The following is a 25,013-nucleotide window of genomic DNA, read 5'->3' as shown; positions in this document are numbered from 1 at the left end:
AATAACACACACTGATCCGGCTGTGGTCATATTTCTGGTTGTGTGTCTGATTGATGTGCATCTGGTAAGAACGTGTGTGTGTGTGTGTGTGTATGCTAATAGGAGTGCGCCGGGACGAGGAGGTGATTGGTGGACTACATCAGAAGCTGCAGCTGATTGGCTCCTGCCAGATGACTACTTCAAATATAAAGAGCTAAGCCAACACGGCAGTGCTTCAGGGGAATATTTGTCTCCCTCCTGTACCGACCTGCAACACTAGTGTTTACATACCTGTAGTCCTGACATGCTTCTCTGTTCTCAGGTGTTTTTAGCAGTGGGGTGCGGTTTGTTTTCTCCTGGTTTTGTTAGTTATTGTGATTTGTTGATTTACTTCTTTAGTTATATATTGTTGTGTTTTGTTATTTTGACCTTGGCCCACCCTGAAGCTGAGTTCCTGTCTGGAAAGCTCATTGTAAATAAAGACAATAGTTATTAACTTGCAGTAAATGCTCCTGTGGTTACTGGGGATTTGGGGAAGATGTGTTACTCTCATGTTGTGTCTCAGCCTCCCAAACTTGTTACACTATGCTCACATATTTAACATTATCCCATTCGCATCACAGTGTAACACAAAAATTATACATATATAATAGGCATTAAAGCTAAATATAGTTTTACGCTGTGAGCATGTGTTGAGGCAGTGTGTAGATGTTGTGACATTTAAAAATAATGCACTGGAGGTTATTGACCTCCTCCTGCTGGACTTCCTGGTCATGTTATGCAAACGTCTGTCATCTTTTTTACCACACTGAGTGTAACATCAGGCAAGGCATGTTATTTTAATCCTGCAGAGCAAATCACTGCAAGTTTCACAATAACACCCACACAAACTAACCACAGTGAAGGTTGTTCGTTAATTTAAAATTAATTTAATTGACCTTTTCTTATACCTTATTAACCCTGGGAGACATTTCTGTTCAGGCCTGTGTTTGGGAAGGAGAAAAAAACAAACACATTTGCTGAAAACTGAATTGAAATTAAATGTGAAATTAAAGTACAGATTGCTAACGGGTATCTAGTCTGTTTGCAGCTTTGTATGTCACAAATATTCCTCCCTGCTGAGAGTACAAACTGTGATCCAAAGGTGAACAAAAAGGCAGGCTCACTCTGAATCAAGTTACTTATGTTTTCTGATGCTTTTTTAAAAAATGGAGTAAAACGGGTCTATATTTTAAAATATGAGAATTTTAGACATAAAATGTGATTCATTTTAGTCTGTAAGTCAAAGTCTTAATGAATGTACAAAATGATACTACCAACTACCCTCATATTGTGATGAAAATGACTGGGCGGACATGCTAGCTCATGAAAACAAGTGATTGCTCACTGCTGGTAATGCACTGTAGGTCACTGACTGCTGCCTTCAAGCGCTGTCAGGAAATAGCAGAGAGGAGGACTGTGAGCATATGTCCAAGATGAAGTTTCAGGGGAGGAGGACATGATATCATACTAACACCTTAAGAAATGTAAAAGGGGTGTAGAACTGCCATCTTATCCATTAATTGGGTCTTCATGCAGTGTGTGAATAACAAGCATTTTGTCCAGTGTATATTTATATTAACTATTTTCTACTGAAACATCAAATGCAGGAATGATTCGTTTTCATGTTCAATAATTCGTGAGGGCAACTTCTTTTCTGGAAACAAGTCTTCAAGGAGAACTTCAAGTCAACGTTTTCACATCCGGAAATGAGTCATCAAGCAACACTGCTGCCACCTAGTGGTAAAAATGTAGAAAGTTATTGATGACTATGGTATGAGTGAAAATATGAGTAGACAGAGAACACACACAGTATGTACTGTATATCCATTATGTGCCTGCTGTGTGTATTGTACAGGGACTATTACTGTCCTGTTTTGCTAAAGAGAGGCAGGATGTTTAATTATATGCATAAGCATAGAAAGGAAACAGGCATTCAGTTCTGTTCAGCAAATCAGGAAACAATAATTTTTCAGCAGTCAGCAGAACAATAGCAACTGCACAGTTTTATCACTCTTAATACTGATGTCACAGAGATAAACATGGTTTCATTAGCTGCATTAGTGTGTATGTGAAAGTCAACAGCCAATCACAGCAGCTGTCACTAAGTGGCTACAGGCGGCCGAACTTTCCACTGTGAAGACGAAGCACCTGGAGTGACGGACAACGTTAGCTTCTGTTGACCTGAAAGACCCACAATGTTGTTTTTCTTTACCCCCGAAGTGTTGGTGGAGAGGAGACAGAAGCTAAAATACCAGAGAATGTTGCTCTTCAATCAACTCGCTGAGTCGACACACGACAAAATGTCGCGCCTCCTCTGCTGGATGTGAGTAAGCTAATTGTTGCTAAAGCTAACGCCATGACAGCTTCACGGGGTGGGCGTGTGTGTGTCAGGTCGCAGGTTTAGCTTGTTTTTGTCATTTTTCTGCCCGCTAAGAGGCTAACTAATGATAAAAGCGGGGTTATTATCAAAATATTAAGGAGTATTACATTACGGTGCGGGTATATAATGTTTTAAAACTTTAAAAAGTGAAAAATGTCATATTTTAGCAACTGAGGTCTAAATTAAGACTGAACTTGCAAAAAAAAAAAAGAGACGGAAAGTGCCAAAGTTTTACACATTAAAGCTGTAGCTAGAGAACAACACACTGTTTATTTTCTCAGGTTTAAGTTAAGATAAGACTCACACACTTAAGACACAATAATGCAATATAAATGCAAATATTTACTTGTACAAAATAATTAAACTTTGCGGCCGCTAGGTGGCGCCCGTTTCCATCTCCTGACCTTCAGGTCGTAGGGACCCGCCTGCTGCGGTTTGCTATTGGTGAGCAGAGCTGTCCTCTGTCAGGACGAGTCGAAGGTCCAGTGTAAAACTGTCTGAGAGCAACGTGAGTCATTTGAGGAAGACGTCTGCGCGACAGGTATGTGGCTTGTGGCTGAGAGGTTTTTTAATTAACAGGATGTTAATAATTATAATGTCTCCGTTAGATTTTCTGTCCCCTGAAACATCTAGAAGCACTCGACGGAGAGAAACAGTGATTTGAAATGGCGTTAATTTTATATGGAAAACTCTTTGTGCAGATGTTGTATACAGGCTCTGCACACAACTTTATCAGTAGACTGCCGCCGTCCTAAGATAAGCTAACCAGATCATACAGGTTATAAATAGGCAGCGTTGAGTAGGAAAACATAGGCTCTTAAATCAGTTAATCAATTTAAACCCCGGGTTAGTGCACCTTGAACTCAGGTACTTCCCTGTTTTGTAAGTTGTGCATTAAGTTGACTTTGCAGTCATTTAAATTAGTGGAAATTTAATATAGATACAACAAGTTTAATGACAAAAATGTGAATTTTGCAGAAAAAATATTCCCTTTATATTGTTAGATTATTATGTAAGATATTATTGGATTATTAATTGCGATGCATTCATGTCTGAGTGGTATTTTACTGTTGTACCTGATTGAGGTGGAGCTAATTTTTAACCATTTTGTATAATGGTGATAGTTTAGTTTATAACACTGAAAAGAATTTTATAAGCAGATGAAGTAAAAGGGGTCCTTCTGAAATGTAGAGTGGTAGAAATATAAGTAGCATAAACTGGAAATAATCCAAGCACAAATTCCTCAAAACTGTTCTGAAGTGGAGCACAGTGAGTTAACGTACTCTCTGGATCATTATCTTGCACAACAATGTATTGCCACATACCGGCTTACACAGCACAGTCTTGTTCAAAACCAGTGGTAAGTTTTCCTTCTTTGTTCCCACAGTCATGTACCTGTACCTCCTGGGGTTTGTGGTATTTTACTACCTGTACCGCTGGGTCAGGGAGTTGCCCAGGGTCCCCGACAAAGGCAGCAAGTATGTGTACATCACAGGCTGCGACTCCGGCTTTGGCAACCTCCTGGCCCGCCATCTGGACAAGCAGGGGTTCAGAGTGATTGCCGGATGCTTCACCGAGAAGGGAGAGGAGGATCTGAAGAAGTCCTGCTCCGGCAACCTGATCACAACACACCTAGATGTTAGGTCTAAGGACAGTGTTGCCAAAGTTGCAGCGATGATCAAGGACAAAGTAGGGGAGCGTGGTGAGTGTTGAGCTGAACCACTGGTTGGTTGCTGGATTCTGCTGTTATAGGTATCCAGAATCCTTGAATATAAAGAAATATTTAATAATGATTTTATTGATTGGATGTCCTCTGTGTGATCCCCATAGGTTTATGGGCTGTGGTGAACAACGCGGGCGTGGCCATTCCCTCTGCCCCGTGCGATTGGCTGACCATTGATGACTACAAGTCCATGCTGGACGTGAACCTGAATGGGGTGATTGCTGTGACCCTGAGCGTCCTCCCTCTAATTAAGAAGGCCAGAGGAAGGGTGGTGAATGTGGCGAGCGTGTTTGGGAGGATCAGTGTTACTGGAGGCCCGTACACTGTCTCTAAGTATGGTGTGGAGGCTTTCAATGACAGCCTCAGGTGAAACATTAACTCACATTATTAATTCTTCATCACTGCAAAAGTTTTCATAGTCGGAACACAAGCACTGACAGAATGAAATGTCTTCCCTAGGTTAAATATGACGCCTTTTGGTGTCAAAGTCCTGTGCATTGAGCCAGGCTTCTTTAAAACAAGCGTGACTGACAGTGGTATCCTGAGTAAAAATGTCAAGATGCTGTGGGACAGGATGCCCCAGGAGGTCAGAGATGACTATGGAATTGAATATCTACAAAAGGGTAAGTTTGGACCATCTCTTCCTTTCATTCATGTGTTTGATTTTAATTAATCTGTTTGTTTATCTCCCTTCTAGCATTAGCAGTACTGCAAGACAAAGTTGCCAAGATCAGTGATGGGGATCTGATGAAGGTGGTCAGCTGCATGGAACATGCTGTATCCGCCGTGAGGCCCCGCACCCGCTACTCCCCAGGCTGGGACGCCAAGCTTTTTTGGCTGCCGCTGTCATACATGCCGGCCTGCGTCTCTGATTACATCATGATGAAAGAAGGCATTCCTATTGCCAAGAAGATACAATAATTTGTACATGTGTGGGGGTTTTTTTTGTATTCATGTGTGCACATTTTATGGTCTAGTGTACAGAAGCCTTATCGGTGACATAATACAATCTGCTTTGTCTCTGTTTGTATCCCTCTGAGTTTTTTTTTTTTCTGGACTTTTCTCACAGGCTGATAAATTACTGACATTTTCAAGGCCCCCTTATCTACAGGCAGATAGAGGTTTGTGCAGTCTCATGTTCTTGGCCTTGGTGATGGGTGTGTGTGAGAGGTGCAAAGTACATATGTGGCACAGCTATGTTGGTTTCTGTGGTTCTTTTAGTGGGAATCCACCTTGAGATAGAAACTGAATCATTGATAGTAAGGAGTATGTCATTGTAGCACTGTAAAGTTCTAAATATGCACTTTTTGATTTTTAACAAGAGCAGTAGAGATACATCAACCACACAAGCCCAATTCTGCAAACCCACACCTGCAAAGCTGAGTACCACAACCGACTCATTACCCACAATCATCTCAAAGTCAGATCACTTTGGCTAAACAGGCACTTTAAAATTCATCAAGATTATATTTACTCCGGGCTTGCATGGTTACTGGTCTGATGTTATCTGCTGTCTTGCATAATGTAGCCTACTCACTTGGATGTACAACACTCCCTGTCAGCTCCCACGTGTTGTTGAGGCCATGCAAAGTGACACAAACAGTTGTGTGCTTGTCATTCAGCTGCAATGTCAGTTGTAAGGTTCAGTCACAGACATTCACATTAAATCACAGGGGCTAGTTATGTTGATAAAATCATTTGGAAATGGGTATATACTGCTGCAACATATTAAAAATGTGATTTGAGAGAGTTCTGAAAATGTATAGGATTATAAACACAAAAGCAAACAGCCTGTTTCTCTCACCAATCACTGTGCCCCCTCAAGTGTTGACCATAAAAACTGCTGCTTCTGTGATTTGGACAATAACAGCAGTGGATGTTTCAGTACAATTCTGACCTTTAAAGTGTGAAACACACACACATTCCAATTGTTTGTCCACCGCTTTATTTCATTACATGACAAGCTGCAACAGAGTTCAGATAGCTTCACATGGCTCAAGGACGCCATCGTGTGGTAAGAGCAGATGAGGACAGCCATTTAATGAAACTCCCCATTAAGGAACAAGATGCTTAACTACATAACAACATATTTAAGCACTGAGGAAATATACAGTTGACCAGTTGTTTTGTGTAAAGACAGTGTTTTATTCCATCTTTCATTGGAAACATTAAATAGAACTTTCTTTCAGGATGACAAGACAGGTACATTTGTATTTTGACATGTTTTACAAACCAAGTGCTCCTAACCGCTAGACCCCTCTCCTTCTTTTTTTTTCCTCCTCTTCTCCCCACAGAGATTGTTTAGATGTTTATGAGTGCTCCTCAGCCAGCTTCTCGGCCTTCTGAACGACTTCCTCGATGGGGCCGACCATGTAGAAGGCCTGCTCGGGCAGAGCATCATACTCACCTAAAGGGAAAACAGGTAATAAAAAAAGACATTAGTATTACAGAAACATTTTGAAATACATTTATGAATGTTAAGTACTGTAACAAGTCACATGAGTGGCCTCTAACACACTTACCACCAAGGATGCTCTTGAAGCCCTTAATGGTTTCCTTGAGGGGCACCAGCTTGCCCAAGTGGCCAGTGAAGACCTCGGCCACCTGGAAGGGCTGGGACAGGAAACGCTGGATCTTACGGGCACGGGCCACAGTCAGTTTGTCCTCCTCAGACAACTCATCCATACCCAGGATGGCAATGATATCCTGCAGAGACTTGTAGTCCTACAGGAGGAAAGTTGTAAATGTTTAACTGCTACTGTCAAAACAAAATCAAAAAGAAATCAGGTTTCAGAAATAAGAAAAAAAAAGAGCAAGTCCCAAACCTGAAGGATTTTCTGTACACCACGGGCGACGTCGTAGTGCTCAGCTCCGACGATGTTGGGGTCCATGATACGGGAGGTTGAGTCCAGGGGGTCGACAGCGGGGTAGATACCCAGCTCAGCAATGGCACGGGACAACACAGTCGTAGCGTCCAAGTGAGCGAAGGTGGTGGCGGGGGCAGGGTCAGTCAAATCGTCAGCGGGCACATAGATGGCCTGGTTTAGAGAATCAACACTTTGTATTCATCGAGTATCATAATGAAACAGCAACAATTGAAATGTACAGTTGTGGATGAAGTAACCATTTACCTGCACAGATGTGATTGATCCCTTCTTGGTGGTGGTGATTCTCTCCTGCATGGTACCCATGTCAGTGGCCAGAGTGGGCTGATAACCCACAGCAGAGGGGATACGACCCAGCAGGGCAGACACCTTAAGAGGTAAGAGATGATTTCAGTCAGTATTAAGCACACTATGACATTTTTAGCCAAACTGGAGGTTCAGATTTGGCTGCTCACAGTAGAAAAAGTGTGGCTGTACTACTTCACTTTTGTAATACTGAAATTATACAGACCTCAGAACCAGCCTGTGTGAAACGGAAGATGTTGTCGATGAACAGCAGCACATCCTGACCCTCCTGGTCACGGAAGTACTCGGCCACGGTCAGTCCAGTCAGAGCCACTCTGGCACGGGCACCGGGGGGCTCGTTCATCTGTCCGTACACCAGCGCCACCTAACGGGGAGGACAAAACCCAAGGTCAGGGGTTGATGTTTACTTGTGTGCTTTGGTAAAAATGCCATTTTGGATAAAGTTATTTGTTGTTGTTTTTGTTTTGTTTTTTATAAAGTGGCTTTCCACAATCCTCACCTTTGAGGTGGTGTCCTTCAGGTTGATGACACCGGACTCAATCATTTCATGGTACAAGTCATTTCCCTCACGGGTGCGCTCTCCCACACCGGCAAACACAGAGTAACCACCATGGGCCTTAGCCACGTTGTTGATCAGCTCCATGATCAATACAGTCTTGCCCACACCAGCACCACCGAAGAGACCTGTAACAACAAGCAATACAAATGTAGTTTTAAAATATCACCAAGCAGCTTGTCTTTAAAGAGTCTGAAAGAAATAAGTCCTGTCTGTACAATATTTATTTTTGTACGTACCAATCTTTCCTCCCTTGGCATAGGGGGCAAGCAGGTCCACAACCTTAATGCCAGTAACCAGGATCTCCTGCTCCACACTCATGTCAGTGAATTCAGGTGCCTCAGCGTGGATAGGTGCAGTCCTGAGGGAAAACAATTTCCAGTTATGTATCAAAGAGTATAACTGAGGCCAGAAGTTTTTTTTATGCTATCACCACTTATATATGTCATCAGCTCTGTTATTTTCAAAGTACACTCACTGCTTGGTGGTGATGGGGCCCCTCTCATCAATGGGCTCACCGATGACATTCATAATCCTGCCCAGGGTCTCGGGACCCACTGGAATTCTGATGGGGGCACCAGTGTCCAGAACTTTCTGTCCACGGACCAGACCCTCAGTACCATCCATAGCAATGGTGCGCACTGTGTTCTCCCCTAAACACATAACATTTAAGTTAATCCTCAGCTGTAACAGCTTGAACTGAATGACTTATCTATTTGCAGGGGTGCAGGACTAAGCAGCTCACCAAGATGCTGTGCCACCTCGAGGACTAGCCTGGACTCACGGCCGGTGACTTCCAGAGCGTTGAGGATGGGAGGGAGACCCTCATCGAACTGGACATCGACGACGGCACCGATGACAGCCACAATGCGCCCCGTGGCGGCGCTAGCAGCGGCGGCAGGTGCGACATAGTCTCTACCTGTAAGGTAATTAAGACAGTGTCTGTGCATTCAGCTGTCCAATGCGTGTGTGTTGCAGTCGTGACGTTAGTATCGCACAGGTGTTTTTAATTAGTCTCTAATACACGGTACTGTCCGGTGTAAGACCCAAGTGCGTGTCTTGGTCGCTTCGCCTCAATGTCAAACGAATGCTGTCGTTTAAACTATGAACCACCTTTAAAACAACTAAAGTAATATGGACTTTCAGCAACCAGCCTGCTTAGGTAAAATATTAGTGAAAATCCAACTAGTCATTTCCGAGACGTTTACGCGAAAAGCTGCCGGATGAATGAAGAGCACTTCGAGCTAATGTTGCTAATGCTGCTGCTGTTAACGGTGGATGCAGGTCATTGAGTGGTAGGTTTGTTTATAGTTAATCAAAATATCCATGTTTACTTCAGTGTTGCTAGACTAACTTAATGCGTCTGCTGGCAAACGCGACTTTTAACCTCGCTAATCTGCTAGCATTATCTTGCTAAAATGCAACTTGTAACCGTTAATGCTAAGTTAGCAGGCTCTGCACTGTCTCACACCGCCTCATGTCATTACACAAAGGTCATTGCTGCTAACGCAAGAAAAACACCACCTAGCCATTATCTGTTGCATGGCACCTGTCAATAGGAGCACATATGGGCACATGTACCCACTTGATATTTTGGTATAATTCCACTGCATGTCAAATTTGACATTTCAAAATTCAGGCCTACTACACCGCCGGCAGTAAAGCCAGCGTGTTGCTAGCATCAGCTAACGTTAGCATTGTCCCTGCCCTCCTCTGACAGGCGCAAAAATGCTTCTGTTACCAGTACGATTTCGCACATAACATGCAGGTCTTACGTGAAAGGACGGCTGGGGATCCAACGAGAGCCTTCAAGGGCTGGACCCCAGGCTTGAGAGCCTGCAGAGCCCCGGTGCAACAGCGTCCCACAGCTCCTAACATGGTCAAAATGGCTGAAGGTGGAAAGAGACAGAGGAACTCGCAGCTTTATAATGAATGACCGCTCAGGCGAACTGCGCTTGCGTGCAACGTAAAAGAGGCATACTGTACATGCGCAGATGTTAAGCGCATCCAGCTGACATTGTGCCCTCCATGGAACTGGCCTATTTGACAGCAAATGTGCCTGCTGAATGACAGTCCACACTAAAGGTTACTCGTGATACAGGTTATCATTTAAATCAGCTGTTCAGTTAATGTAGATCTACATGGGGGTATATGGTCTAGGCATCCCAGTGGTGTCACTGTTTCATTTGTACACAGTGACCTGTGTCAAGGGGAAAAAGGTTTTCTGCTGCACCCTTGACTACCACTGCTCATAAACATCCACTTATGTCAAATTTTAATGCAAGACTAAGGGCAATTTTTACACTGTGGTGTAGTAAAGTAGTAATATCACACTATGAGGAAAGAAATACTTAAGTATTATCAGCAAAATATACCTGGAGTATAAATAGTATTCAATACATAGAATGCTCCCCTCTTCAGAATGTTACATTATTGTATATGTTATATTATTGGATTATTATTAACTGTGTATTAATGTGTGAGCAACAACCTAATGTTTTACTATAAGTCTTGAGCCAATTTTAAGTACTATATGAAGCACTGGGTAGTTTGGTTTTAAAAATCACAGTTTGCAAGGTGATCATATGTTTGAACATGTTTATATGCAAACTCTAGCTGTCACATAAATTTGGTGGAGTAAAACTCAGCCCCTCAGGGCAGCTTAAACAGGACTGAGTGGAAACCAAAACACGCAAAGACAACAAAAATAGGAACAGAACAGTGCTGAAGGGTTTGTTGTAGGCTAAAAGGAGTTTGCAGAGTTGAGAGCTGTTAAGTATATGTTAACTGTACATCATTCACATCATGTATGATGATGTACATGAATAGTTGCCCCTAACCTTTTTGACTTGTGACCCTTCAAAGCACAGCGGTGTAAACCTTCCTGATGAAAGGAGCCTGAAGAAACACAACTATCCAGTGATTCTCAATAAAAATAAAAATAAATGAAATGTGTGTGAGAAAATAAAAATTTGTAAAGAAAACAAGTTTTGGGTTTCTTTTTTCATATGAACTGCTTTGAAACTTTTGAATATGTAGTGTGGTGGTGTAGTGATACAGCTCCAGAAACAGCACAAAACACAAAGCACTTTTCATGACAGACATAACACATCAAAGCAGGAAAACAAAGGTGTAATTAATAATTATGTGCTGCATTTAGGTGACCCAGTTCCAGGGTTTGGTACTGTCCATGCCAGCTCACTGGAGAGGCTTCCCGGGACACTAAATGGAACAGAGACATGGTTAATGTAAGTCACTCCTCCTGTGCTTTTTCTGTTATTAAGTCGAGATGTCTTCTGAGAAAAAAAAAGTCCTTATACTACAGATGGTGAATTTGAATGATCTCTTCTATGCTAGTAAAACAAAAAGAAAATCAGTATTCTATGAAAATTAACACTGCTGTATTAGTATGTGGGTCTCAGCTCAGGTGTGCTGTGTGGGCCTAAAGAAGTGAATCCACCATATTTACAGTAGAGGGTGCTGCTGTACCAGGGTAGACAGAATGTGCAGCAGCAGGTTTTGGGCAGGTGGATGCATGTGTGTGAGACATATGTAATGGTTTTTTTTTTTTTGGAAGGCTTAAATCATCCATGTGTCAAAGCCATTGTTAAAGCATAACATAACAGATGTATATTTGTACACTGAGCAAAGCTCTCTGGCTGAATAGTCTGTTGTATTTCAACACAGTCAAGGCTTTGATCCTCTCAGCTCAGTGTGAGTTCATTAAACTATGTGAAGACACTTTTCCCGTATTACCGGTAACTTATTTTGAGAAAGTTCAATTATCCACTGTCAGCTGCAGAATTACTCTAGAGTGTCTGAATTTGTTTAAACTAATCCACATTTAAATGTCAAAGGTGGTAGCTGTCCCTTATTACAGTACATGTGTTAAGTTAGGATTAAGATATTCACGACTTATTATCTATTGCAGACACGCCACAGAGAGCCAAAGTATGTACCATACAAGTCAAAACTTTGTTCAAAATGAGTTCACCGAGGTCAGTGTTTTCAGCTTTGGATATTGCTGTAACTGATTGAACAAGGAGTGGAATCACTCCTCCTCCTACCCGCAGATGACTATCTGACTCTCTGCACCTCTACTAGTTGGTATTTGTCTGTGAAAACACAGCGCATGCCCTACAGTAAAGTCTGATGAGTGATGATTGAGATTACTTTGTGTTGCCAGGCTACTGAGGTTTGTGTTGGTAGATTATTGCACGTACAAATGTACTGCATATGTATGAGTTAACACCATCTTTTTTTTTTTTAGGAATTTCTAGTGGAATCTGCTGAAAAGTTGATATAATGTGTCCATGTATTACTCCTCAGTGTTTGATTGCAGTTGTGTTATTGTAGCTACGACAATTAGGTCAAATGAGTTCACAATCGAGTGAGGGGCAAGCGATACAAGAATCGACACGTTCCTTTGAATGATCCAGTTTGATGACCCACATTATGGAGTTATCTGTGGAACATAATTAACTTTTTTTTTTAAATCCTTGCAAAGGTTTCCTATCATTAAAAAAAAGCCTCACCTGTGTAATGTCTGTGTCAGGGTTTGCTAAACCCTCCTCCATCATACTTGGGGCATTCTGACAGCAGGTGACCTTTGACCTTCCACAGAGGGGAGACCTCATAGGTGATGGGAATATGCTCATAGTGGTAGATTGAAACAGAGAGTTTAGTTTACAGTGCTACACAGCTGAAGTGGTGTTTGCAAATGCCCCCCCCCCCCCCCCCTTTTTAGCCCTTTGGCCCTGCCAGCAGCATGGCTTTAGGCAGTGTAGAAATGTCGGTCTGTTAGTCAGTCCAACACTTTGGTCCAGACTTCAACATCTCAGCAGTTTTATGACATAGAGAAAAACATACCATGAAATCTTGTGCAGACGTTTCTGGTCCCCAGAGGACGAGTCTCAATTATTTTAGTGATCCCGTCTCTTCCTCTTCTTTTGGGGTTTTAGTGAAATGTCTCTGCAACTATTGGATGAATTGGCATCAAATTTGACATAAACAATGTTTGCCTCAGGAATTGTTGTAACACAATGTTATAAAATATATACATAATTGGCATTTGTCCAGCAGAACTAATGTCATTCCTGTGAACCTCAGGTATACTTTGTTTTTAGTGCTAATTAGTTTTTTATGCTAATATCCAAAACTAATTTTGGCTGTGTCCATAACCACTCCCTCTTCACCCGTTCACTACTTTCCATAAAACAGATACACAGTAGTTTATTTCATAGTGAGCAGTAAATTGAGATTTCAGACACATTTAGTAAATGCTAATTCCTATATCTACTAAATGAAGAAAATTGCATTGTGGGATTGTTAGCAGAAAGTAGTGTACATGCTACAAACTTTTTCCCTTTCATTGTGGGAGTTTTTAAGGGTTCTGTGTAGTATTTCGGACACAAAGCCATTGTGAACCTGCTAAATGTGAGCTTGCTGGCATTGTCACTGTCAGCACATTAGCATCCCTTAACTTTTCGTCTAATAAAATCATCAGGGCATAATTCTAATTCACCCACTACTTTTGATTTATGATCAAACATCTGCCAAACTTATGACATTCCCATCAGCCTCAGCTGTGCTTCTTGTTTAGTGCTAATAAGCGAGTGTTAGCACGCCAGCACATAAAAAATGCATAAATACCATCATGTAAATAATACCATTGTGAGCATTTTAGCGTGTTGATGCTATCACTTATCTGAAGCCCCACAGAGCTGCCAGTGCATTGCAAAAAAGCGGGCGCAGTTTAACACAAACAAAACATGTTTGAAAGTCATTTATGCGTTTTATCTGTGGCTCTGTCTGAACCAGTAAGACATGCCTCTGGTGCTCCAGAACGCTTGCACAATAAGGATTATTTTCAGTTTTACCCTGCTCTGTGGTGTAGCTGTCAGCTCCCCTTTAGATCAGGCGTTAGTTGTTTTCTTCTCAGTGCTGCAGCTATATGTGTAAAGAACATGCATTATCTTGTAAAAACAGTGGTTAAGCCAAATGTCGCAGGAAAGATACCTGCAGGGGTTGAGGAGTATCAAAGAGCTGAGTGGTGGCTTCCGCATTCACTGTTCTCTTGTTTTGTTTTCCCTCCTCCCTTCATGCCACACACCTTTAAACACACCAATTTAAACACCATTAAATTAAAAAAAAAAAAGCCACCCCCTGCTTTTTATTTATGCCCTTTATTGGTGTCTGCATCTGCTTAGAACATCACTGTGCTCTTTTAGATCGGACCATCTTTTTTCATTTATTCCCATATACTCGCTGTATGAATGTCACCTAATTACTGGGTAGTTTAGAGACACTATGGGGTGTGCTTTTAGAAAACCTTTCAGCAAAGTTAATGCACACTTTAAATGCAGTACGGTGAATGCGTAGGCTCATTACTTCAGGATTCCTGCTGTGAAATAAATCAGAGTGAGAACCAAAGGCTTTTTTTATAAAAAAAAAAAAAAATTTGTCATGACAGGCATGTGGATTTGGCAGCTGCCTTATTTAGGTTTTCTGATTGTTAAGATTTGTTTCTTTCACTGTACCTGGAAATTCTGTGGTTTTCCGTTGGAATAAGGGATACCATATTTATATTCAGTGCTATGTTGTGTCCTAGTTCTGACGCATTTTTTGTGTATTGTGCAACAAAATAGTCTGAGTCTGTGCCACAAGTTTCATTCATTTATGTGAAATAATAGTTTGGTTTTCCTATTTCTCACTGCAGACTAGTTCCAAACCAACACAATATTAAAATAGATCATTCCCAGAAGTCCTCACTCTGCTTAATCAGGGCACCACACGAAGGAAAGGGTGAACCAGATCTAAGGAGGTCCATCTTTCAAGGGAAGCATTCTTGAGTGGCAGCGCACCTTTCCTTGCTTTCAGTAATACAGTAGGCAATAAAAACACACGCCGTCATCCCTGTTGTGGAGTTATGTGATTCCAGCTCCACTTTTTATGGTCGCAGATAGTCTAGGTCTCCTCTGATCCAGGAATACAGGAATTATAATGAGATTAAGGAGTTATGAGACTTTTCTTTGGTGCTGCAGCAGGTTTCAATAAAAACTGGACTGATTCTTAAGACGTGCATCCTTACAGTCTTTCACATCGGGCTTTGAAGAGAGCTTTCCCATATGAGAGATTTCTTCTTCCTGTGTTAATGTATAGAATCTGACTTTGGGTGTGTAGGACATAAAGGAAATGCATAGTGAGCAGATCTCACCCCTTTTTATGTTAAACAATATGAAATCTGACTGCAGACAAAAGGACTAACTCCTCTCCTGTCAGAAATGAATGAAATATATATATATTTAGCTTTAAATGCTGCACCACCATTCATACTGATTTGGGTCTCTGTAAATAATGGTATAAAAAGTACGGTCTAGACTTGCTCTATATGAAAAGTGCCCTGAAATAACTTCTGTTATGATTTTGTGCTATATAAATAAAACTGACTTGACTAATTTAGTTCTTTCTGGCTTCAGGAAATGGGTATTTACAGTTGCTCATTCTGAGAGAAAGAATAACAAATGACTGCTCTGGTTGTTTTCACAGGTGAATTATGGTATGCTGCTCCTGCAAGGTGTGTTTCCCAAGGTGTGCCTCAAGGTATAAATCTCCTATCCAAACTTTTCCAGCTTTCTGGATTATTCTGCGGGCAGTGCCTCTGGAGGCACAATTAAAGAAACAATAAATAATCTGTACCTTAAGGCTATATAAATATATTTTTATAGCAACAGTGGATTAAATGATTATATGTCATGCACCTACAGAGAATTATCATGCAACTGTGCAGCTCCCCTGGGCGTGATGGAGCTCGGTGGCTTCTTTTAGCTCATTGTTTTGGTTTCAAAACCCGCAACTTTATTTGCTTTTCAACTAGGTGGCGCATATTTGCTGGAGACCAAACAGAGCTAAAATGAATCCAAATGGGTGCTAATGTAGCTTTGTGCTGGATGTGTAAATAGTCAGTATTGTTTGTTAACAAGTTCACTGTATTATCTGTGTCAGTGTTGTGTTCACAGGTTGTCACTGCTGGCCCCAAATGGCAAAAGTAACACAATCAATAATGTTTGTGAAATGTCTTCTTCCCATCATTAGAAACCCTTTACTCTCCAGACATATTACCAAAGACATTACCTTGATATTCTCAATGGTAGCTATGGCCTTGCTACCACTCAGCACATTGACTATTATTTCAACCAGGTGTCTGAGAAAACAAGACAAATTGCTGTTATTCCCAGGAGCTTTCCTTTCTGTTCCTGTTTTAAACACCATGCACCATGGCTAACAAAGTAAAAATGACACTATCAAAAAAAAAAAAAAAGGGGGTTGGGGGAAGGCACTCATTGCTCTTTTTTTGTCGAGGGATTTCTCCCACACTATCTCCCCAAAATGGGAGTGAGTTTAAAAATGGGCCGGCCTTCTTTCTCTCATTTACCACAAGCTTAGAATGGTTCCAGTTTGAGTCTCATGAGAGCCAGAATACAGTCCAAACTTTTGGCTACGCACTGCTGCTGCTGCTGCCACTGCATGGTATCTATTTGACCTACAGACTCAGCTAAAATCCAACCACTGGAGGAAGAAGACACATGATCTAAATCTCAGGATATGGAACCAAACTAGCTCTGAATGAAGAATTTCTCCTCCCTGTTTGCACTTTGTGTCTGAATTTCTTTGCAGCCAGGGGAGCTATACAGAGCTGATCACATTGGAAACCTAAGTCAGCAACATTGTGAGTTATGCATACCTGGTGCATGAGCCTCAAACATGCACGCTTGTTAAAGCTTGCTCTCTGACTGTGTGCAGGGTTTTTTTTTTTTTGAGGGTATTAAAATGTGAGGACATGTCTGTGTCTTTTTTTTTTAATCTATGTCTGTCTTCTCTTTATCTCTTAGGGGAGTCATGGTCCCCTCACTGCACTGGCTGTTGCTACTGTTGGGGCTCCAGGGTCTTTGGGCACAGGAATATGAAGAAGACTTTGAAGAAGAGGTGGTTACCAACAGGAAAAAGAGCAAAGTATTTACATCCAATTCCATACCACAAAATGGCAAATGTAAGTCTAACAGTTTATTTTTATTTTTTGGGGGGGGGGGGCAGAAAGTCTGTTTATTTGAACTGATGCTTTTACTTTGAAAAGTGTTGTGGAACGTGTGCAGGTGGCACATGTTCCATTTTTTCATCACTGGAAAAAAAAATACTGCTGCCACAGGTGAAGAAATAGAACATGATACTTGACAAGGACATGCTGGAGGATGCAAGCCACTTGGACTGATCGTATCTCTCAGGCTTCTCAGAGCCATCCATCTCCTGTGTGACTATTCAGTGCCCTGTTGCACAAATGTTTTATTCGCTCAGAATCTTGTTTCCTCCGGCACATTCTCTCTGTGACATATTTCCATGAAGATTAATGTGATTTATCCTCAGCCTATATTAGATCTGTGACCTCCTTCCATCGCTGAAGGTTGGTGCAGCAAGTCGAGTTACTTTTAGCTCCACTTCAAAATAATGTGTCATGTTCATGAACTTATCACACTTTTCTTGAAAAGGCATCAGTCTATAGAGCCTATACAGTCAATAAATCACCTTTACTCCTTCTGAATGCTGCACAGATAAACTCGTGAAATCCATTTTGCCCTGATCAGTGGTGTCTTTATATCTGGTTGGAAATGAAAGTAATAATTTTATATATATATATATATATATATATATATATATATATATATATATATATATATATATATATATATATATATATATATATATCAGGTCAGTTTAGCACAAGAAAATAAAGGAAAAGTACATTACGTGGTGTTAACTTATGTTATAAATGCAGTTGCGAGAAAAGTTTGGCATTTTGAAGTATACTTGTTCATTTTTTCCACTTTCTTTACCACTCTCTTGTCAGTAGGCTAAATATGAAGCTAGAGCCTGCAGCCAGTTAGCTTAGCTTAGCATAGAGACTGGAAACAGCTAGCCTGGCTGTAGCCATGTCTTCATATTTAGTGTACAGACATGAGAGTGGTATCAATCCTCTGATCTAACTCTTGACACAAAACTTTATTGTGTTTCCCATAGTGTCAAACTATTCCTTTAGTTCTTCCTCTCACAAATTTAATAAACGTCTGACTCCATTTTCCTCTCAAGCGCTCATTGATGAGGACTGCAGTTTGGAGTTAGCCTTTCTGATCGACAGCTCAGAGAGCGCCAAGGACAACCATGCCCAGGAGAAGCGCTTTGCCTCAGACGTGATGGACCGGCTGCAGGGCCTCCGGCTGCAGACCGGCCGGAGCCTCAGCTCCCGAGCAGCCGTCCTTCAGTACAGCAGCCATGTCATCGTAGAGCAGACCTTCAAACAGTGGAGAGGCATCGACGACTTCAAGGCCCGAATTGCTCCCATCGTGTACATCGGTCACGGCACCTACACCACCTACGCCATCACCAACCTCACCCGCCTCTACTTGGAGGAGTCAGATACCAACAGAATTAAGGTGGCCATTCTGCTCTTTGATGGCATCTCGCACCCCAGGAACCCAGACATATTTTCAGCCGTGGCCGATGCCAAGAACCAGGGTGTCCGTTTCTTCACCATAGGCATCACACCTGAAGCCAACGAGCCAACAAACATAGCTCAACTGCGGCTTATCGCCAGCTCCCCAGCCTCCCGCTACCTTCACAACCTGCAGGACAGAGGCATTGTGGAAAAAGTCATTAAGGAGATTGTGAGTAAAACAAAACTTTGTGGTTTTAGATGTTATGCATGATACACACTCACACATATGAGTATTCTCTAGTTAAATGAAAGCAAGACGATGTCATTTTTGAAAAAGGACACAACCTACTCCTCCTCTCATGAATCAAAAGTTAAATTTATTAGTCATAGAATGCACCCCAGCTCCCTTTAATACATTCAGGGGTTTTGCTCCTGCAGCCTTACTCAGTCTGGTGTGACCAGCATCTCGTGGTGGCTGATGTTAGCAAACCTTAGCTTGTTATTGCTGTATAAAGAACATTACTGAGTCAGTTTGCTGAGCTCAAGACTCTTCTCTGCTCTGCTGCTTTTAAATTTTGTTTCAACATTTACTTTTATGCCCGTGTTGTCACTGCATTGTGGCTGCAGTAGCCACCGTGTATCAAAAGTGATATAGTCTTGCTTTGTGTGACTAGACTCCTTTTTATTCATGGAGGTTATATTAAATGAGCTGTCTTCAGAAAGGCTTGGTAACAGAGACTTTCTCATTTACACAAATTATGTGCAAGATTGTGCAAATCCCTTAACGTCAGCTCTAAATACATTTTCATTAATGTGAGATTATGGAGATCTGACAGGAATGAATATATGTTTTTGTGGTAATCATCACATGCTCGGACTTGCACATAATCACTGTGCTCGCTCTGATGTTCCTACATTTCATGTATGTTTGATAATTGCTTATTACCAGAGGGCAGAAATTTATGACAGGTAGAAGCTAAAAAAAAAAAAACCATTATGCAGACAGATTTTTGCCAAATGAATAAAATGTTAGTGTCTTTGACCTCTCTGTGCAACCCAACAAGCACTGCCACTGTGCCGTCTTTGACGCTACCCACTGCTTTGATTTCTTGGCTTATTGCAGACCTGATGTAAACCTGCTACCTGCTGCCATAGTAACAGCTCTGCTGTCATCAGCCAAGTCATCACAATAAAATGAAATTTACTTCACACACAAAATATAAAGCCACAGAATTCCTCTTTAGCCAAACATTTGTTGGGATTTAACTGAGGCAAAGTTTGTCTTTATTTCCAATTGTTTATCTTGACTTGAGTGATCGGGGTTACTTTCATAAACCGGCAACACACATCCACCAAGATAATTAGAACATGTGCTCCACAGCAACACGCTGCACACACAACCGAGCTGTCGGCTGTGCCATATGCTCCGCATTAAAACTCTTTGTGGGAAGATTGGGTGCAGTAAGTGCAGGAACCCAGCGAGAACATGCACGCACGCTACATCATTCAACCAGGTCCTCAAACACCACTTCAGAATCAGGCTTACTGTTGACACAGGTGGTGCATATCCAAATATGATGAGGGAAAACCTTCCAGAAAACTTGCAGTCTACATTCTGCTAGCATGCAAGAGCCCAGCGGCAGCAGCTACAGTGAGACTTTCATCTCATTGCCCTGCACAGGCAGCATCTGTATGTCATAAGCATGAGCCTCTGTCCCAGCTGAGAAACTGTCTTTTATCTTTAGCCGTAGCATTCAACTGCGTCGCTCCGTCCTCTAAAAAACGGACGGACTGTCTGTGTTGTCTGCAGACACCCCTCCCTGTTGCGGAAACGTCCCCTGGATGCTTAGCGAGGCTATTTTACTGATCAATGCATGTGGTTTGTGTTTAGTCTGAGTGGAATTTGGACCATTGCAGAGAATGTGGTCAGCTTTGAAGAGAAAAGCAGCCGCTGGGGGTGAACATCAGGGCTCTGGCAAGGTCCCGTCTGTTATAAGAGGAAGTGCAGGATGTGAGTCCACTCGCAGAATCAGGTGGAGGAAGGTCAAAGGTCATTTGACAAACTGAACCCAGGCCAGCAATGTACGAGTTTAATTGGGTGTGTGAGTAGCAGGTGTTTGCAGTTGCCGCTGAACCCCACGGTGTAACTTTGACACCAGAATAAAAGATAAGCTCACATTTTGAGCGAGGTTCACATCTAAAGGCTGTTTTCTCAGATCTCTTTCTGTAAATCTCTGCTGGATATAAATTGACATCAAACCATATGGAATAAATCTAACAACATCTTGACATTCTTGTGTTTCTTACTCAACAGACGGCGCTGGCGGATGAAGGGGTAAGTCTCGAGGCTGCGGTCTTTCAGCGCGTATTTTGATTTGTGTCCGCGTGTGGCCCGTCTGACTCTTCCCTTACCTGTGTTTGAAGTGTCCCCTGGCCCCGAGCAAGTGTGCGTGCGAGAAGGGTGAGAGGGGAACCAGTGGCCCTCCTGTAAGTATTTCTCCTACACAGCATTGGCCTGTGGAGCCCCACACGTTTTCACTATAAATTATGAAATACTGTAAATAATAACATGAATAAGTTATGTAAAATATATAAAGGAAACTAAAACATTAAGAAATGTTTTATCATTTTTATTGTCATTTAGTCGGTTAGCTCCTGTCAGCTAGAGCAACAACACCAGAGTCATTCTGAATATACAAGCCACAGGAGGCTCATTTATATACATTACACAGTTTATTCATATGGTTATTTATTTTGTAATGCGTTTTTGGTTCATTGAATATTAAACTCTTTGTGGTTGCATATTGGCCTCCCCGCTGCTGTTTATAATAAGACCGCATCTCTCTTTTTGAAAACAGAAAAGACAGAAAACAGAAAATTACTCCCAAACTGGCTTTTTTTTTTTTTTTTTTTTTTTTTTTAGAAGCACTGTAGAGGACAGCATTGCTGACAAAGGCCCCCTTGATGCTAACAGGCTTCATAATTGCAGGGTTTTTTGGGAGGGGGGGGGGTTTTAGTAAATCATGCAGCTTTGAGAAGCTCTGTTTCCCTGCAGCAGTGAAAGTAAAGTGAATGCTTTACATTCCTCTTACAGTTTACTGAGAACAGGCCTAAACAGATATTTACATGGGAAATCAGTAGAATCATGTCTGGCAGAGGAAAGCAGCCACTTGGGATTGTCTGAGGACACACACTGGATAATATGTTGTACATGCATGACTTTCTTCGCCTGCCAAAGCCATGTCGTGATGTGAACTTTCCTTTTATTACACGGAGAAGGTCAGCCACAATTACATGTAGTGGTTTTGCTTTGATGTATTTTCACTGGATGAGAACAAAGTAATTACGCCCTTAAACCTAACGCTCCGAAACAAAAGCTGCTTCACATCAGGGACAGCAGGCGCACACTGACGGAAGCAGTGTGTGTGCAGATAGAGACGCACAGAGAGGGGACGTACTTGAAAGATAAGAAGATACACGGTCCACAACACACATTCATGAAAACAGAGAAGAGCCAGACAGTCCTCTCACACATGCAGACAAGAAAGTCCTCCCTGACTCATCCGCTCCAAGACTCACTGGCCTTTATCCATGATGGACTTCAAACATGTTGTTTCCATAGGCTCGGCCAAACAAGAAGAGCTCTTCTTGTTCGGAACATAATTATCCACCTCAACAGCAGCTCTTCTTGCGATGTATCCCACAGTGTCTGTCATGTTACCCTATGGATGAGCTTTAGTACAGAGGGAACTTATAACCTTAGAACATTTATGTTTTATGGCTTAGTTATTTTATACAGATGGTTTCATACATCCAAGTGCTCTGTGGGGAATGAAAATACTAACCTCTGAAGAAGGTACACTGATGCTGAAACATCATTATGAGGTTCTGTTTTCTGTCTTTTCTGCCTAATATTTCATGCATAATTTTCTCTACAGGGCAAGAAGGGCCGTCCTGGAGAGGATGGGAGTCCTGGACCAAAAGGACAGAAGGTGATACCTACTCATTAACCACCAGATGCTTTTTTTTTTTTTTAATCAAACAGCTTCATTCAAATCTGCTGCCAGTTAAAAAATATTGCTGGTATGTGCAAACAAGGTGTATTAGGTTTCCTGATAAAGAATCCTTCTTTTCCTTAGGGTGAAAGTGGGCTCAGTGGACTTCCTGGTCGAGAGGGAACAGAGGTGAGATGAGGGGCTTAAAGCTGTTAAGATTAAAGTTGATAAGTTGTCAAGATACAAGCGCAAAATCAAAACTTGCCCAATTTGTTTCATCTTCCACTCGTGTCATTGCTGTGAAAGGAAGAACGTCTTCTTGTGCGAACTCTGTGGCAGTGTTGTGGTTGTTGCTTGTCTCCTCCTGACTTAACGAGACTGTTTTGTACACACAGGGAAAACCAGGATACAAAGGAGAGAAGGTATTGTATGGATTCTATTGTAGTCTCTCTTAATATTCCCTTATGGTTTGTCAAAGTATAGGGTTCCCACGCTTGGGGAAAATGTGCAACAGTGAGAGAAACTGGAGAGTTATGTTTTCCAGACATACAGTGCCATGAAAGGCAGCATGAATAGAAAAGACTTTGCAAATATCATAGCGGTTTGTCTTCTTTGTTCATCTGTGTTTAATGTCAAGCTTGTCTGCATGTATCTCAAGTTACTTTTCTTTTGAAGGAATTTAAAAGTTCTTTATTACATGAATGTCATGTCCTTAGTCATTAGTGGGATATTAAAACCCATTACTCCAAGATAGCTGGTTGGAAATTGCACTCTGTGTCATAAACTTGTTATTGGAAATCCATGCTCTTTGAAGATAAGTCTGAAATTGTGTAAAATGACAGAATGTCCCATTAAAGGACCTCGCTAAACTGTTTTTTGTTCTGTTACAGGGAGAGAGGGGGGAGTGTGGCACACCTGGAATTAAGGGAGACAGAGTATGTCGCCTCTTAATGTTGTTAGGTCTTGAAACCAAGTTCAAGTATCATTTTCTGTCACTGTTTTATTGTCATTGCTCCAGTGATACAGTTAAGGACATCTGCCAAAACTGATTCTTTATTTGAAAAAACACAAACTTAAACTGAAGAGATAACCTCTTAATGATAGTCACTGACTAATGTTAATGCTCCATATCCTTTTAATCAGTTTTTTTTATTTACCACACATTCACTAAACCACTAAACAGAACCAGATGTTCTGTTTGTAATCATCATTGACTATGATTTTTAAACTCCTACTCTTTTCCAGGGTCCTGAAGGTACCCTTGGCCCAAGAGGAAATCGTGGGCTTCAGGTGAAATCTACCTTCCTTTTATCATCCAATCCGATTGACTGTTTGCTAAGTGCCGCCCCTCTTAGTTACCGTTGCTACATCATGTGGCTAGCTAGCTAACTAACTGACTCTGTGAACTGAAACATCAGCTAACTTTATTGTTTTCCGGCTCATTTGTTGCTTAATAAGAAGGACTGAAATGATTACTAAGCTATGATTGGGCAGCCGTGGTGTAGGGGAGGGGTTTAGCAAGCTGTGTTTAGTTCCATTTTCATTTCAAAGTGCTGCAGAGTGCTACTTTGCATTACCTGGTGTGTAACACTCCTTCAATTATTCACAATTCAGGGTTTGCCCGGTCCACCTGGTGATATCGGACCTGAAGGGGTGATGGGTAGAAAAGTAAGTATTCCCCTGTTTGCTGCTTTCTGTTTGATATGTATGAGCCAAACCTCTGAAATCAAGGAGATGTTTTATGTACAAAAGGAAACGAAGAAGGAAGTAAATCAAACTTTCTCCTCTCACTGGTCTTTCCTTTATATGTTTGTGAGTGAATTCACTCTGTGCCAAAGACTGGCCTTTCCCCTTCTCCTGTCCAAATGTACTGATCAAAGGTGACCCACAGTCTGAAAACCAGATGCATATCTGAGGGATACTGGGTTTTTTTTTTGGTTGGATGCATAAACTCCTTTTCCAGTCTGGTTTGAATTAAATCTCTTTCATTGCTGTACAAAAGGAGTGTCCATGTGAACTGATTCATCAGCACAGAGGTAATGAATAGCCCTGATACCTGTGGAGTGGCAGAGGTGAAAAATGAAATGTGAAAAGTGCTAAAATACATGTGACATCGTAAAGTGTTCTCTCTGTTTTTTTTCTTTTTTCGTAATAACATTACTCTCACGAAGCTGACATTTAAAATTCATTTAGATTAAATCAATTTATCACAGGCATAAATAACATCACAAATGTCAAGTAGCCCTACCAACTGATCGGGTGACCAAACATTTGAACACTTCTTTTTGAGTTATGATCCATCACCTCTGGAAAATTTGAAACCCCTCTGAAGTACCTCATCTGTTATTACCTTGTCAACCTATTTGTCTGTTCCTACTTTTTAAGCCCCCTTTCCTGTGTTATAGCTGCCAATTCTGCCATGAGCTCACACTCCCCCCCCAAGTGTTCCCTCCTTAATTATTTTGGAAGAATGTTCATGTTGATTGTCTGGCTGTCATCCTATATCACCTGAATGGCAGACTAATGTCTGGCTTTAAACACTGTCCCGACTTGTCTGAAAGGGCAAAGGAAAGGAAAAAAAAACATACCGGTATGCACCTACTAACATTTCCACGCCTCCTTTACATCTCTTGGGTGCCCTCCTGCTGCACACCACGGCCG

The 25,013-nt window shown here is 41.6% G+C and overlaps 3 protein-coding genes across 4 annotated transcripts in view; 2 read left to right on the top strand and 1 right to left on the bottom strand.

Annotated features, from left to right (window-relative positions):
• The first annotated feature begins 2,789 nt into the window (after positions 1-2,789).
• Positions 2,790-5,148, top strand: LOC121178018 (retinol dehydrogenase 7-like). Its single transcript, XM_041032487.1, has 5 exons — positions 2,790-2,942; positions 3,789-4,103; positions 4,232-4,490; positions 4,584-4,747; positions 4,822-5,148. The coding sequence occupies exons 2-5, from the start codon at positions 3,791-3,793 to the stop codon at positions 5,043-5,045; spliced, it is 960 nt and encodes a 319-aa protein (XP_040888421.1). The 5' UTR covers positions 2,790-2,942; positions 3,789-3,790; the 3' UTR covers positions 5,046-5,148.
• Positions 5,149-6,248: 1,100 nt separating this feature from the next.
• atp5f1b (ATP synthase F1 subunit beta) lies at positions 6,249-9,798 on the bottom strand. The gene is made up of 10 exons (XM_041032486.1): positions 9,647-9,798; positions 8,617-8,790; positions 8,350-8,524; positions 8,111-8,232; positions 7,815-7,999; positions 7,521-7,679; positions 7,256-7,378; positions 6,950-7,162; positions 6,647-6,848; positions 6,249-6,531 (listed from the first exon to the last, which is right to left on the bottom strand). Exons 1-10 carry the CDS (start codon positions 9,747-9,749, stop codon positions 6,434-6,436), a joined length of 1,554 nt encoding a protein of 517 aa, XP_040888420.1. The 5' UTR covers positions 9,750-9,798; the 3' UTR covers positions 6,249-6,433.
• Positions 9,799-11,104: 1,306 nt separating this feature from the next.
• The window catches only part of LOC121178062 (collagen alpha-1(XXVIII) chain-like), a 28,863-nt gene continuing 14,954 nt past the window's right edge, over positions 11,105-25,013 (top strand). Inside the window, exons 1-12 of one of the 2 annotated variants that reach the window (XM_041032564.1) lie at positions 11,105-11,119; positions 15,420-15,473; positions 16,763-16,920; positions 18,012-18,586; positions 20,672-20,692; positions 20,782-20,844; positions 22,296-22,349; positions 22,497-22,541; positions 22,748-22,774; positions 23,243-23,287; positions 23,598-23,642; positions 23,967-24,020. In XM_041032564.1, the coding sequence (XP_040888498.1) occupies positions 15,427-15,473; positions 16,763-16,920; positions 18,012-18,586; positions 20,672-20,692; positions 20,782-20,844; positions 22,296-22,349; positions 22,497-22,541; positions 22,748-22,774; positions 23,243-23,287; positions 23,598-23,642; positions 23,967-24,020 (1,134 nt within the window). In that variant the 5' untranslated portion in view covers positions 11,105-11,119; positions 15,420-15,426. Of the gene's footprint in view, positions 11,120-15,419; positions 15,474-16,343; positions 16,600-16,762; positions 16,921-18,011; positions 18,587-20,671; positions 20,693-20,781; positions 20,845-22,295; positions 22,350-22,496; positions 22,542-22,747; positions 22,775-23,242; positions 23,288-23,597; positions 23,643-23,966; positions 24,021-25,013 lie in introns of those variants that run through there. The other variant, XM_041032565.1, reaches the window with a different exon arrangement.

The sequence above is a fragment of the Toxotes jaculatrix genome, chromosome 24 (assembly GCF_017976425.1).
Source record: "Toxotes jaculatrix isolate fToxJac2 chromosome 24, fToxJac2.pri, whole genome shotgun sequence".
In the NCBI taxonomy this organism is placed as follows: domain Eukaryota; kingdom Metazoa; phylum Chordata; class Actinopteri; family Toxotidae; genus Toxotes; species Toxotes jaculatrix.
The sequence above is the reverse complement of the archived record's forward strand: the minus strand, read 5'-3'. Positions and strand labels throughout refer to the sequence as shown.